This window comes from Phocoena sinus, chromosome 2, assembly GCF_008692025.1.
Source record: "Phocoena sinus isolate mPhoSin1 chromosome 2, mPhoSin1.pri, whole genome shotgun sequence".
In the NCBI taxonomy this organism is placed as follows: Eukaryota; Metazoa; Chordata; class Mammalia; order Artiodactyla; family Phocoenidae; genus Phocoena; species Phocoena sinus.
The window spans coordinates 7005058-7020785 of NC_045764.1; the positions used below are offsets into that span (position 1 = coordinate 7005058).

General features: G+C 45.0%; 1 protein-coding gene across 1 annotated transcript in view; it reads left to right on the forward strand.

Annotated features, from left to right (window-relative positions):
- The window catches only part of FAM171A1 (family with sequence similarity 171 member A1), a 144592-nt gene extending 138928 nt beyond the window's left edge, over window positions 1-5664 (forward strand). The window contains 4 exon segments of the mRNA XM_032617629.1: window positions 2030-2144; window positions 2694-3147; window positions 3149-3338; window positions 3341-5664. Coding sequence (XP_032473520.1) covers window positions 2030-2144; window positions 2694-3147; window positions 3149-3338; window positions 3341-4401 — 1820 coding nt within the window. The 3' untranslated portion in view covers window positions 4402-5664.
- The last annotated feature ends 10064 nt before the right edge of the window (window positions 5665-15728 follow it).

A 15728-nucleotide genomic window follows, 5' to 3' on the forward strand; every position in this document is an offset into this window, starting at 1 on the left:
TGGGATGAACACTTAGTCTCCCAAAGTAACTAATTTGATGGAGGCCAACCCTAGATGGGTGTTGAAAAGTCAGTTACATTCACTTTATAGTCCAATCCTGGGAAAATGTACACTTCACATCTGGGTTATAAGAGTATGCATTGCCCTTTACCGTATGGTTCTTGTAGCCATGTAGGCATGAACCAGCTGCAGAAATGCCTCAGTCTCCAAATCTGAAATATCTAGAATATGATTATGAGTAAGGTAAGAAAGAAAAAAAAGGCCTTAAGTACCAAAGTAGAGACCACAAAGCCCGTGCATTAAAGTTAACTTTTATTTTAGATCTATTTCAAAGAACCATGGCGATTGGTGTTCCTATCATGCGACAGATTAATAGATGCTTTTGTAAAGAGGGGAAGAAGAACTGCTAGATGTAGCTCGACCCAAGCTTCCTGAGGGCAGTGAAGGAAGAGACAAAAAGCCATAAAAAGCACACATAGTACAGCCCTGACGGCATTTAACGTAGAAATGTGTATATTGGTAACCACACAGCCATCACTTATATTAAAACAAATTACAGTGATGCTGTGCTTTCGTGAGCCCAAAACCAACAAGAAAATAGAGTTTTCTCTTTCATTCTCTGGTTAAGAAGGAAATGAAGTATGACTGTGAAGTTTATCAAGATTTCCACTGGCAGAAGTTAAAATAATAGCATTTTAAGTACTTAAAGGGACCAAGCTTCAGTTATTTGGAAATGATTTTTATGTGTACCCCAGGTTTCTTGGTGACCCCTGCCAAGGCATTATGTATGTCTGTGGGGTTGTCTCTGTGTCAAAAGAAAGAAAAAAAAAGTTTCTCTGAACAATTAAGGCAGTAGGTAGTTGTCAGTAATTTTTCCAACTTTTGTAAATATTCACCCTTACCCCGTTGAAATGATTTGTAATTGGGAGAGAATGATGTCATCTTTTGAACTTAAGTAATGTCACTATTTTAAAAAATCCACAAGTCTCCTTGGATTTATCTAGCTTTTAAGAGATTTTTGAAGAAATCTGTCCCTTCGAATATAAAAAATCAATTAAAAAATGGGTGTTTATGGTGTTTAGTAATCATAACCATGCTCCTTTGACATAATGTACGATACAACCACAGTCCTTCCTTCCCATCTCTTGGAGCACTGCCAAGATACCTGACACCAATAGGTGCCCCAGTATTGTAAGTTGGGGAGGTTTTCGTTATTGCTGTCAGTCCATTGTTAGCAACATTAAGGGAGATCCTTACTACTATTGAACATAAGGAGTAAGTTAAACTACCTCTTGGGATTCTAAGGTAAATTAAATCCCAATTTAATTTAATGGATTCTCATGTAGATTAAAAAGAAAATATGTCTACCTCTGATCACCTTGTCTGTAAGTTCTGTTGCCACGTCAGGTTAGCCATTTTGAACAGATACTAGAGAGACAGATGTTATTTTTTAAAAACGGGAGGCATTTTGGAAACCCTTGATACCCCTGTAATAAGCTGCGGATTATTTTTTTTAAGTCACAGAAAGTTATTTCATACATACCAACTGATTCATTTAGGCCAAGGGTTTAGGCCAATGATTACACAGCAATCATTGCCCAGGGAAAGTGAGAATCAAATTTCATGACTTTTTTTTTTTTCTTCTGCAGTATCATAAAATCCCCAGGGCTTCAGGCCGTCTCTGAATGGATGAGTCCCCTCATTATATGATCATTCATCTAGCTTTCTTTTATTAAAAGATCACATATTTAGAATGATGAAAATGGTACCCAATGCTAAGGAAGGACCCTGGACACCGCACATGGAATTTGAGTATTCAGAGTGCTCTGGTGATGGTTTGCGTAATCCCTTTTCACTGAGGGAAGTGACGGTGATGCTGCAGGCACATCATCTAAAGGGTGTCTGCATCCGGCCGCCGCTCCACACCCCAGCCAATAAGAGCAAGGAAGACATCACGCTCTCAGTTCATTTCCCCTCTTTTTATTGAAAGGTTTTCACAAATCTCAAATGCCCTTTTCTGACTTTTTAGGTCCCGTTGTCACACAGGACATCGCCACGTATCACACGGTGTTTCTTTTGGCCATCTTGGGAGGAATGGCTTTCATTCTTTTGGTTTTGCTGTGTCTCCTTTTATATTATTGCAGGTAAAGTTTTACCATTGAGGCACTGTCTTTTATAATTTGGAATTTCTTGCGCAAGCATTGGTATCGAGGTCCTTTTCTGAGTCGAGGTCCTTTTTTTCTCATGAAAAAGTACCTAAGAACTGAACATCTGTCACGTAAGTTGCAAACAAAGTGGGAGGCACACTGTGTAAAATGTTTCTTAGAAGGGCGGTCACAAAAAAATAAGTTGTCATGATTCATTCAGAATAGTCCTACATGGTAATGAAGAGATGATATTCTCAAGGACACAGCAGAACTATTCTTATTTTGATGCCTCATCTGATCGACTTGCAAGAATGTTTATCGTCGACTCTGCTTTTGAATGGATAACTTGGATGTACTTGGGGTAAAATCTGCACATTGCGACCCTCAGAATCAAACTAGGGCTGAGGGTGCGGGGTGAGAAGGCTCCTGGCTGCCAATTCATTGTGTTGTCTTGTTTCTTCCTGTGGGAATTGAGAATTAGGTTTCGACTTGAACCTTCACTGTTCTGAGAATCTTTAATCTTGGGGTTTGTATCTTTGATCGCAGGCGGAAGTGCTTGAAACCCCGCCAGCACCATAGAAAACTGCAACTTCCTGCCACCCTGGAGAGTTCCAAAAGGGATCAGTCAACTTCCATGTCACACATCAACCTGCTGTTTTCTCGACGGGAATCAGAATTCCCTGGCCCGCTCTCCGTCACCAGCCAGGGCCGCCCCCCCGACGCCCCGGGCTCAAAGGAGCTGATGAGCGGAGTCCATTTAGAGATGATGTCTTCCAGCGGGGAGGTGGACATGCACACGCCCATGCTGAAGCTCTCCTACAGCACCTCGCAGGAGTTCAGCTCTCGGGAGGAACTCCTGTCTCACAAGGAGGAGGATAAAAGCCAAATCTCCTTTGACAACCTGACACCGAGTGGGACGTTGGGAAAAGACTACTGTAAGTCGGTGGAGATGTTCCCCTTAAAGGCCAGGAAGTCTGTGGAAAGGGAAGGCTATGAGTCCCCCAGCAACAGTGACTACAGGAGGAATTACAATGCCATGCTCTCGCAGCCTTTATTTGAAAAGCAAGACAGAGACGGGCAGGCCTCCGTGACCCACATTTCCACAGGAAGTAAGCTCACCATTCAGGAACACATGTACCCCGCGCCTTCATCTCCAGAGAAAGACCAGCTGATGGAACGCAGACCCACTGAATGTATGATGTCGCGATCCGTAGACCACCTGGAGAGACCTACCTCTTTCCCGCGGCCCGGCCAGCTGATCTGCTGTAGTTCCGTGGACCAGGTCAATGACAGCGTTTACAGGAAAGTATTACCCGCCTTGGTCATCCCGGCTCATTACATGAAACTCCCAGGGGACCATTCGTATGTGGGCCAGCCCCTGGTCGTCCCAGCCGACCAGCAGCTCGAGATCGAAAGACTGCAGGCTGAGCTCTCCAGCCCTCACGCGGGGATCTTCCCACACGCCTCCTCACAGATCCAGGCCCAGCCCTTATCTTGCCAGGCCATCTCGCAGCAGCACCTGCAGGACGCGGGCACCCGGGAGTGGACCCCACAGAATGCGTCCATGTCCGAGTCCCTCTCCATCCCGGCATCCCTGAACGACGCGGCCTTGGCTCAGATGAACAGCGAGGTCCAGCTACTGACCGAAAAGGCGCTGTTGGAACTTGGGGGTGGGAAGCCCCTTCCCCACCCCCGGGCCTGGTTCGTGTCCCTGGACGGCCGGTCCAATGCACACGTCAGACATTCCTACATTGATCTCCAAAGAGCTGGGAGGAACGGAAGCAATGATGCCAGTTTGGATTCTGGCGTGGATATGAATGAACCCAAATCTGCCCGAAAGGGAAGAGGAGACCCCTTGTCTCTGCCGCAGAACCGCCCACCGGTCCAGGAGCATGCGCAGAAAGAGCCGCGGGCCGCGGACAGCTCGGCCTACACGCAGCTCGTGTACCTGGACGACATGGACCAGAGCGGCAGCGAGGGCGGCACCGCGGTCGGGACGCCCGAGGACAGTGCCCTGCGGTGCCTGCTGGACGGCTCCAGCCGGAGAAGCGGCGGCCAGTTGCCCAGCCTGCAGGAGGAGACGACGAAACGAACCTCGGACGTCCCCCCGGCGCCATCGGCCAGTTCCGACAAGAGGCGATCCGCTCAGGAGGACGACGACGATGAAGACGACGACGACGACCAGGGCGAAGGCAAGAAGAGCCCGTGGCAGAAACGGGAGGAGCGACCCCTGATGGCGTTCAACATCAAATGAGCGGCCCCGAGCCGCCCAACAGGGGGACTAGAATCCAGTTGCCAAAAATTCTTTCTTACGGAAGCGCTGACCTGTTTGCGGAGGAAGTGGAACCACGTCCACCGTGGGAAGTGGACTTTTTTCTGCAATTACCGTTTGCTGTCAAAGTGTTTGGAAGTAAAGTTCTTACTCAGAAGAAAGAATGCGTCGCCTCCAGGGAGATGGCCGAACGGAGTGTCAGAATGTCCGCGTCGTTCCCCGTACTTGATGTGTCCACCCCCGAGGACACCAAAAAACCACACGTGATGTCGCTGAGTTCTGATGATAACCTCAGTTCTCCCGCAGATTCTGGGAACAGATGAAACTCTTTTTGCATTGCTTGAATCCATTCTATCACAATAATGCTCCTGTGAAGTTATTATTGAGAAATTAGCTTGGCACTTAGTGTCTGGAGGTATGCATTATCTCAAAGGAAAACTATGCATCGCTGCTTCGTGGTCTTACTTTGCTTAGATTGTTGCTTTGGCTAGGTTTCGTTTCCGATTTGCTTTTGTTAAACACACACACACACACACACACACACACACACACACACACACACACAATTTGGTTGTAAGGAATCTATTCCTTCGTTTTCGCCTGTGGTTTATTTCGGTATCTCCTTTCAGGAACTTCTGAGTGTCACCTCTGAACATCCAAGCCTCTTAATGAAATCGTACTGAAGTTTTTATCAGCTGCCAGTCCTTCACTTCTGGTCCCATTAACTCCAAGTGCCTTTTTTACAGTGACAACAGACAGTCCCTTTGCTTTTTTTTCGTTTGTTTTTCTTAACTTCTTTCATTGAACTGCCTGGATTTTATAAAGTTATGAAACGATCCCCCTTTTCTTTCAACTGCATGCCGCCAAGTGCCCATTCGTGCTCCGAATTCTCATTTCAGCTCAGTGTGTTCTGTCGTTCTCACGTGTGACGTGGATTCTGTTTAGCTAAGCTAGCCTAGAGGACACTTTAGCGGTCCTCTTCCCTTCTCCATCCTTTTGGCCATTAGGCACCATTATGGTTTTATTGGCTGTTTGTATATATGGTTACGTATTAACTCTGGAATCCTATGGGCTGAGCTTGCTTACCAAACACAGAGTATGGGCTGAGCAAGTAGACTGAATGTGACTATTAAATCTTATGTACTATCCAAAAGTGCCAGAATGATTCTTCTGTGCATTCTCCTTAAAGAGCTGCTTGGTTATCCAAAAATGAAAACTCAGAATAAACTCTTAAAAAAACAAAAACCTGTCTTGTGGTCCTTTTCATTCATTCTGAGCCATAATTGGTTTTAGAGTTGCCATTAAGAATGCTCTCTTCATCCCTTGGCAGTCTGGAAGGCCAGTTGTTGGATTTATATTCAAAGGCTAACACATGGTCGGGGGAGGGATACATTGGGAGATTGGGATTGACATATACACACTGCTATAGATAAAATAGGTAACTAATAATGCCCTACTGTATAGCACAGGGAACTCTTCTCAATACTCTGTAATGGCCTATATGGGAAAAGAATCTAAAAAAGAGTGGATATATGTGTACGTATAACCGATTCACTTTGCTGTACAGGAGAACTAACACAACGTTGTAAATCAACTATACTCCAATAAAAAACAAAAAAGACTAACACATAGATGCCTAGGAATTGACATGATGGTTAAATCCTAAAAATCCACCTTGCTGTTTAATTTCATTCAAGAGTACAAGGTAACATTTTATTGTGTTTCCGCACTTTACAAAAAACTAATGTTTTCTTTTATGTTCAGTGTTGATCCAGCTTCAAAAAGATGTCGTTCAAATGACCAGAACCATCCCAGATATGTGAAACTATTAATCAAAATCATTACTGGAGCCGTCAGAATATAGCACAGATTGGTGGAAATAAATTAAGCTAGCTAGCTTCGTTATAAAATCTTATTCATGAATTTCACACAGGCAGCAAAATGAGTCAAGCTGATTTTTACGATTTTAATTTTCAAATACTGATGTCTAGTGTTTTGCTTTTAAAATGGTTGAGAGAGTCCCTGACAGTGTGGAAGCATATGAATGGATGTGAGTCTGGGGTTTAGCAAGTGAGTGACTGGGAGTGAACATTCTCACCAATAGGTGGCAGGTGAACCCTGGCGGATGCCACTAAAATTCCAGGTAAGAACCATTTGTCACTCTCCAAAGGAGAAGTAGGCGGCCTCTCCCAGCATACCCAGGTCAGACCTGGGTGATGGGGGAATGCCAGAAGGTCCCCTTTGACTTTGCCGCGCTGCTAATGCCATAATCTCCTTAAAGCATTAGTTTCCAGAAGAGCCTCGTTTACAATGCATGTTACGTGTGACTTGTAGGTGACCTGTTACCTGTCAGTACTGATGATGGGAGATTGAGCAGGAAGACGGGGGGGGGGGGGGGGGGGGGGGGGGGGGGGTGCTTTTCTTCTGATTCCTTCTCATTAGGTGGGACATACCTGGGTCGACCAGGATTATGGAAGGTGTAGAGCAGCCAGCAGTGGTCACGAGACGCTGTGTCCCTAGAAAGACAAGACAGTGGGTTTGCCAAAGGGAAATTGGTTCTGCCGAAGATGAAGCTCACTCGGTTTACGCTCGTCCAAAAGGAGGTTCAGAGGCTAATGTTTTTGCTCGGGGAGCCAAGATTGGTCACCAGACTAGAGCTGTCTGGAAAGGGCACCCTAACTGTGTGGACTTTAAATGTTGTATTTATCTTTTCATCGCAGTGTTCCGTGTTCCGAATCAATTATATTGTGTGAAGAACTAAAGCCTTCAAAAGCACCTTGCTTATGCCACCTAGTGGTGAGTTTTCACCTGCCTCTTAAGGAGACTTTAGTCAAACAGCTCTCCGCGGCCAGGTCTGGGAAGACAGGTGAGTGTACACAGGGATGCCTCAGATGCTCCTTCTGAACCCCTGGTGAGATGAGTGAGGAGATGGGGCTGACGTTTGTTGAGTATCTACCTGGAAACATTATGTTGGAAACAATAATGCATTCAATTCTCAAAATCTTGTGAGGTTTATTTTATTTTTTTTACACCTAACTACATGGAGGCTGGGGGTTAAGTAATCGAGGTCACTCAGCTAGAATCAGTGGTGTGTCACTTACACGGCCAGCTCTCTGGAAATGAATGCATTTAAGTTAAAACTGTATTACGAATCATAATAAAATGCATAATTGTCAATTCCATTTGATAATTCGTTCTCACAGAATGCTTTCGTTGATTTCAGTCAGAGCCAACCTGTTGCAACTGACAGAAGGATGTAGTTGTGACATAGACACTTGTTGATTTTTTTTACATTAATGATTAATTAATGTAACTGAAACAACGAAGATACATGTCAGAACTTCACTCACTGATCGATCATGGAGTGACTTCTTTGCTGGATCATAATAGTTTTTGAACCCTGTAAGAATAATTCCTCGATTTTTAGTGTGTGTTACTGGCAGTGTAATGGCTCCAGACATGATACAGTTCTAAGTTTAATCTGCACTATTAACTTTTCTCCATCGCTTTCTTAAATCTGTACAATCAACAAATCAAGCTCTGATTTGTAGCATTTGTCCATATCCACGGTGTAAATATTCCCATGTGGCCAGTTTCAAGCAACTAAAGTGACACCACTGCACACAAAAGTTAGGAGAGATACACAGCAGTACAGTTATATTTGCAGCAAACAGATACACTAGAGATAAATAACCTCAGAGCATAGTCAAATATAAGTTAATCCTCATCGTTTGAGGATTCCATATTGACGAATCTGCCTGTTTGCGAAAATTTATTTGTAACCCCCAAATCACCCCTCACTGGGCTTGCGAGATCATTCACAGACAAGCACGGAGCAATGAAAAATCTGAGTTGCCCAACACGCATGTTCCCAGCCAAGGCTGAACTGGGCGACGCTTTGCCTTCTTGTTTCAGCTTTCAGACTGTAAATAAGTGTCCCTAGTTTACAGTCCGCTTATTGCCACATTTTTTGCAGTTCTGTGCTTTCTGTTGGTGATTTTGCTGCTGAAAACGGCCCCCAAGCGTAGTGCCGAAGCGCTGTTTAGCTTTCCTAAGTGCAAGAAGGCTGTGGTGTGGCTGGTGTAGAGAGTACGTGTGTTAGCTAAGCTTTGTTCGGGGCATGAGTCAGAACACTCCAAGGGCCACTAGCAAGAAGGTAGGAGCCTGGGAACAAGGTCTGCTTGACTCCAGAGCCTGGTCTCTTGCTTTATGAAGCTTCACATTGAAACCCCTAGTTAGAACGGAAAATGCGAGGTGCAGTTGTTTTCCAAACTGTAGTGTAACTCCGAGTTAAAGCTGGGCAGTGTTCACTGGGAAAAGAACCACGTATCTTCTTGTGGTTTGGGTCTGGTCGCGGGACTTGGAGGAATTTGTGAAAGAAATGAATTTATGTGCCCTAAACCATGCTGGGAGATATGCAACATCATTTAAATGACAGAGACCCTGTGCTTTCGGGAACTTTATTTAGTATAAACTAACACAGATAATGCTAAAACAGTGAGGCAAAGTGCCCAAGAAAATGAGCCTGGAACCAAAAAGGAAATAGACCATAAAACCTAAAAATAATCCAGCCACAAGTATGATAAACTCTATGATTTCTTGTGTTCATCCTCTTAAACTTTTACGTTTTCAGACCCTCTGTATTTGGAGGACAAGGGGATAAAAATGAGTACAGTTAAAGGTAGAAATGTGTGGTGATTTTTCAACTATTTCATAGTTCCACAGTTGTCGGGGTTTTTTTGTCTTTAGAGGTTTTTTTAATTGAGGTATAATTGACATACAACATTATATTATTTTCAGTTGCCCGAAAAGTGACTAATAATTCCTGTAAGGCTGTTTCACCTCAGCAGGATGAACAGGCATTAGAGTCCCTGAGAATGTGGAACATGAAAGAGCCTCGATAATCTCACACCAGAGGAAATAGAGCCAAGAGTGTTGGGATGACTTCCCCTACGCAGGCAGTGAGAGCACATGGGGTGTCTTGGTCTGTTCTGGCTGCTACAAAATACCATAGACTGGGTGGCTTATAAACAACAAACATTTATTTCTCACAGTTCTAGAGGCCACAAGTCCAAGATCAGGGCACCAGCATGGTTGGGTGAGGACCCTTTTCCTGATCCACCTTGTTGCCACCTCACAATGTGGAAGAGGGTAGGCAGCTCTGTGGGGCCTTCTTTACGAGGGCACTAATCCCGTTCATGAGGGCTCCACCCTCATGACCTAATCACCCCCAAAGGTCCCACCTCCTAATACCGTCATCACCTTGGGCTTTAGGATTCCAACATATGAATTCGGGGAGGACACAAACATTCAGGCCATAGCATGAGACAGGGCCCCAACACCTGGCTCTGTGTGTGTCCACCTCCTCAGATGGCTTCCCCATCCACTGCTCTTCCTGGCAGCTCTTCTGTACCTTCTGCCATCTGTTCACATTCCATGTACAATAGATACTCAGTATCCAGAATATAAGGCATTGTAAGCCATGCCAATTATTAAAATTTCAGGGCTGTGGGAAGAACCCTGGATTTGGATGCAGAACACCTGGGCATCAGACCTGACTCTATGAATGAGACAGGTGATTAACTTCAAGGACTGCAGAAGAGGGATGGTGGTACCTTGGCTGCCAACCTCTCGGGAGGAGGAGGGGTGGGAGTTGAGTTCAAATGAGACAATGAATAATTAAAGTTCATTGTAAAATGTAAGTTACGGTACAAATATAAATTGTGGCTCTTCCTAATTATTCTTTGAATCTTGTAGTTCCCTAATCCTGCTGCTACAATGTAACAATGATCTTTTTTTTGTTACACCAGCAGCTTCTCCACTGGTTTTTAGGAAAATGGTAGACAGAACAACAGGATCTTCTTCTTTCCCCTGCTTACTGCTTCCCACAACCTTCAGTGGAGTGATCCCTATCTTTGCACAAGTAAGATGATTTGCCAGGTATTTGACATAAACCAGGGAGCTCAGTGAAGATGCAGCCTCCTTACACGGTGGTCTCGAAACATGTATGAAGACATGCTTACAAAGCAATAACGTTGGGGTAGGTGCCCAATAACCATAAATTATTTGCTACTGGCCACAAAGATAAATACCTTTGCAAAACACAGCAGCCTCTTCATCCCTTAATTTACTCGCTCATGTGCTTGTTACCTGAGAACAGTGGTGCTCAAACCCAGAAGCACAGTAGTGTCACCTGGGAGCTGGAAAACATACTCAAGTATTCTGGCCTCACCACAGACCAATCAGAATCAGAATCTCTGCAGGGGAAACCCGGCACTGATATGAAAAGAGAAAAACAAAAACAATTCCGCAACTGATTCTGATACAGTCAGGCTTGTAAACCACTGCCTTAGAAGTTCTGAAGATACATCACAGTTTCGTAGCGCCTTCTGTTGGGCAGCTCTGAGAGCGGTGGATTTCCCCTTTGTTTCTAGGGTAGATCAGCAGCCCTGTCCTAGATTTGCAGTTGGGAAGGGCAAACGCAGTCAGTAACAGTGCCCCCAGCTGAGCGGCACATGCCTAAGAGATGTGACCAGGGCTCTTCTCTGCTTTGTTCACACTGTCAAAAATCTGGATGTTGACACCCCCTGGGCTCTGTCATCTATCCTGCTCAGGGGTACTACACATACCCACTGTTATCACAACCGTGGCTATTTCAGAGCACTGCCTGTGAAGGATTCCCATGGCTATATGGGCAGCCAAATCTGCTATTGAAATTCAGATTCAGTTTCCACCTGCTGACCGTGCATCTCTATCCAGATGACCCTCAAACACCTAAACCAACTTGTCCCAAGATGGATTCATCATGTGTCATCCCATGAACCTCCCTGCCTGCCCCCCACCAAAAAAAAAAAAAAAAAAAAAAAAGAAAGCCCAATTCTCCTACTTTCCTCCCACATCTGCCACCCCAGTGAAGAGCCTCACCATACACAATTTCCCCAGCCGGAAACGTCAGGGTCACCCTCCAAACCTCTGTCAACCTTACCACCTGGGTTCAGGCATCACGTCCTATCCATTTCACCTGCTGTCAAGAAACAGTATGAAAATTTCATGCTTCTGGCTGGCCAGGGCTTTCTGAGCAAGATTTACTGGCATCCTAGATCTAAGGATGCATGAATATAAGCATTCCTTGGAAGACAAAGAGAGTGAATTACTCCAGAGAGATTTACAGATTTATCTCCCCCGGAGCCATTCATTCACTGATCTTCATTTACATTCATTATAACAGAGAAGGACCTTTCCTTCTCTTCCCAGAGAGGATTGTTTTAAAAGCTCCAGAATTGGGCTTCCCTGGTGGCACAGTGGTTAAGAATCCGCCTGCCAACGCAAGGGACACAGGTTCAAGCCCTGGTCCGGGAAGATCCCACGTGCCGCGGAGCAGCTAAGCCCGTGCGCCACAACTACTGAGCCCATATGCCACAACTACTGAAGCCCGTGTGCCTAGGACCCGTGCTCCGCAACAAGAGAAGCCACCGCAATGAGAAGCCCACACACCAAAACGAGGAGTAGCCCCACTCGCTGCAACTAGAGAAAGCCCGTGCGCAGCAACGAAGACCCAGCGCAGCCAAAAATAAAATAAATAAAAGCTCCAAAATTCATAATTCAGGGGTTCCTCTCCTGTAGTACAGACCCTCCTTTATATATGGGATGTGATATAGATCCCCCTTTATATATGTGATGTGATATCTGCCCTCATCGCATCCCCCAAGGGGTAAAATGAAGCATAATGTAAAGGTATTTTTAAAGTAAATAATAGATCAGCCTCTGATCCAAAACCTTGTTTTTGCTGTCAGGATAAAATACATAAAGACTTATCATATGCTAAGTATCTCCCAGACAGTCCCTCCTGTCCCCCCATCACCATTTCTAAGCGGCGGGGCTGTCACAGCCCTCCTGTCTCCCGCCCCACCCCTCACCATCTATGCCCACACTGCCACCAGTGTGATGTACAATCCAGTCATATCACTTATATGTAATAGTGTTGCAGATGACAGAAGCCAAACTCAAACTAACATCAATTAAATGAGGGACTCCGTCATCATTAAAGGGAGATTTGGGAGGTGGGTGAAATAAGGTTGTGATAGTGTGATGTATAAAAAGGAATCTATATTTGGTCTTCATCCCTTTTCCTGGCACAGAGCTCCTAAAACCCTTGGAATTTCTTAAATGATGAGCGTGATAAAGGTGTCTTGTTATTCATAACAAACCCCTTTCAATCACACCTGAGGTTATGTTAATGAAGTGACTTTGGGGCCACAGCTAAGGATGGGGGTTGGTCACCAGGGGAGCCAACCCTGTGATTAGAGGGTTGGAACTTCCAGTCCCACCCCTAACCTTGGGAGAGGGGAGCAGGGCTGGAGGTTGAACTGATTGCCAACAGCCAATGGTGTAATCAACCGTGCCTACGCCATGACGGCTCCATAGCAACCCACAAGGATGGGGGTCAGAGAGTTTCTAGGTTGGTGAATGCGTGGAGATTCAGGGAGAGTGCTGCACCCAGAGGGCATGGAAACTCCTCCCCCTCTTCCCCGTAGCTTGTCCTGTGCACCTCTTCCATCTGGCTGTCCCTGAGTTATATCCTTTTATAACAAACCAGTAATCCAGGAAGTAAAATATTTCTCTGAGTTCTGTGAGCCACTCTAGCAAATGAATGGAACCCAAGGTGGGGGTGGTGGGACCCCCTGATTTATGGCCTTGTGGTCAGAAGTACAGGTGACAATCTGGACTGAGACTGACATCTGAAGCGGGGGCAGTCTTGTGGGACCGAGCCCTTAACTCGGGAGATCTGATGCTGTCTCCAGGTGGGTAGTGTTGGAATGGAGTTGAACTGTTGGACGCCCAGCTGGTGTTGGAGAATTGCTCGATGGTGTTGACACCCACATATCAGAGTTGGTATCCAAACTGTGCAATGGAACCAAACCACAAAAGGCAGAGTATAATAATGACACCCCAAAACTGGGTTCATCTCTTGGTGGGTGTCAAGCCAAAAGATACAACCAAGCCAAAGAGTAGGAAAAGGAAGGATTTAGTATTTGCAAAAGTAAGGGGAACACCAGGGATATTTCCTAAAGCAGTGTCTCCCCGAGCAGCAAAGTTGGGGAAGTTTTCAGGGTACATGCATATTCATGAAGGGGCTTGGGCGGTTCATGCATATTCATGAAGGGGCTTGGGCAGAGGCGAATTCAGCATAGAACTGGGGCAAATGTTTGTTGACAGCGTCCAGGCTCTAGTGGATTGAAGTCAGAGGGTCGGCAAAGGTCAGCATCGTCAGTACTTAGGCTCTAGTTAGTCTGGTGGTTGAGTGCTCAAGGGGGGTTCGATCCTGCAAAACAGCTCAAGAATGTGCTTCAGGCTAATCTTTACCTTTGAAACAGAACTGGGAGTCTTTACACCTGATGTATTGTCCCCAGTATGGTTATATCTCCCTGGGCTGGTAATAGCTATTTGTTCTTACATTCTTTTGTTCCTTTAAAATCATTAACTACTGAGACCTGTTCTGCAGGGGCAAGCGCTGTGGCCAGGTTTAGATCACAGAATGGGTTAGGCCTAAAATGGCTTCTCTTATGTCAAAACGTCATGTCCGTTTCTCTTTCTCCTGGGACCCACTACCCTATCTGCCTGCAGTCATAGCCCTGTGAAGGGGTTCTTGTTTATAGACTGCTTTCATCATGCATGATCTTGTTTGATCACGACATCCCTGTCATCTAGCTAAAGCAGGTGATGTGAATCTACTTTGGCATCCAGAGATACAGAAAAGAACTGTTTTGTCCGAACAGTGGTAAAGACCCAGGATTTGAGCAGAAACCCAGACACTTCTCCCGGAAGTACCTGGCTGCCTCACAGAGACGAATTCCAGGGATGGTCACAGAACTAACACTGAGTGCCTGCTGTGTTCAGGTAAGGTTCTAAGCACTTCCTGTGGATCAGCTTATTGAATCCTCACCAGAATCTGTGAGATCAGTACTCTGTCATTTCACAGATGAGGAAACTAGAGAAGCAGAGAAACTTACCTTATGGACCTGTCGACTGAAAAAAATCCACAACTTAAAAGCTGAGAATTATGTTTTATTTGGCAGACTTGCTGAGGACTTAAGCCCAGGAGGCAGCAACTCAGATGGCTCTGAGAGACCGCTCCAAAGAAGTAAGGGGAGAGCCAGGATATTATAGGAGTTTTTGCAAAACAAACAAAAAACAGGCAGACAGACCATCAGAAGATTACTGTTCATTAAAGAAAAACATACATCTCAAGTTAGTGAATTTAGCACTTTTCTATGTGTGAGAAGATGCAAGAATATGGGTTCATTGAAATCATTCCTTTGATATGGCCCTAGATTAACTATCTAGGGCCAATATCCCGCTTTCCTCCTCAGGGTGAATCCCCTCAGGGTGCACATTCAGGGGAGGCTGCAGTGGCTATGGCTTGATCCTTTGTTTACGGATATGGCAGGCGACATATGCTCTCTACCTTTCTGCAATGCTTATGAAATAGTGTTAACTGTCTTATGGGAAGCTAAAAGTGTTGTTTCCCAGAATGCCAACAATTTGTTAAAGAGTATAACAATTACAAACTCCTTCGAGAAACATGGCAGTGGCCACTGAGGTCCTAAGGGATCCTGTGAGCCTTAGAAAGATAACTTGATACTTATTCCCCAAGGGGGAAACTTTTGGAGTCCTGTGATAATAGTCACCCCTTAAAGGCCAGACAAGGTAGGAAAGTAGGTTAAAGTGAGATCAAATGCACAGCAGCCAAAAAATTCATGTTTGATATAAGGAGACACACAAAAGGGGAATCGTGGTGATGAATATATCAGTAGAACTACTTGGAAATAGAGAATAGCTCAAATTGCATTGGAGATCAATTACATTTTTCCTTCAAAGAGGCCAGGAAAGACAGATTTTCATTCTCTTGAGTGAGAGAAGAAGAATGTCAACTATTTCTCAGGGAGGTTTGCCTTTTTCTAGATTGGGAGGTAAAAGAAAGCTGGAAAGAGGCATCTTCAGAGAAGGAGCTTCACGGAGGAGAGGTAATTCTTGGCCAGAGAGCGCTTGGTGAGTCTCATGTGAAAGGGATTTGTTTTTTTAAGTGGTTATTATCTTATAATACTAAAGTTAGCTTGTCTCCAGTGGGTGTTGGAATGACACAGAATATCAACAAATAAATAGCCAAATAGTCATTGTGAATTGCAATGAAACTTATTCATGTGAGCGTCAGTTGTCGTTTCATATGAACTAGAACTACAGTTGGTCCTTCTGTTAAGAATACAACACAGTGTTTGAGCTTAACTTTTTCACTGGGCAAATAGAATCAA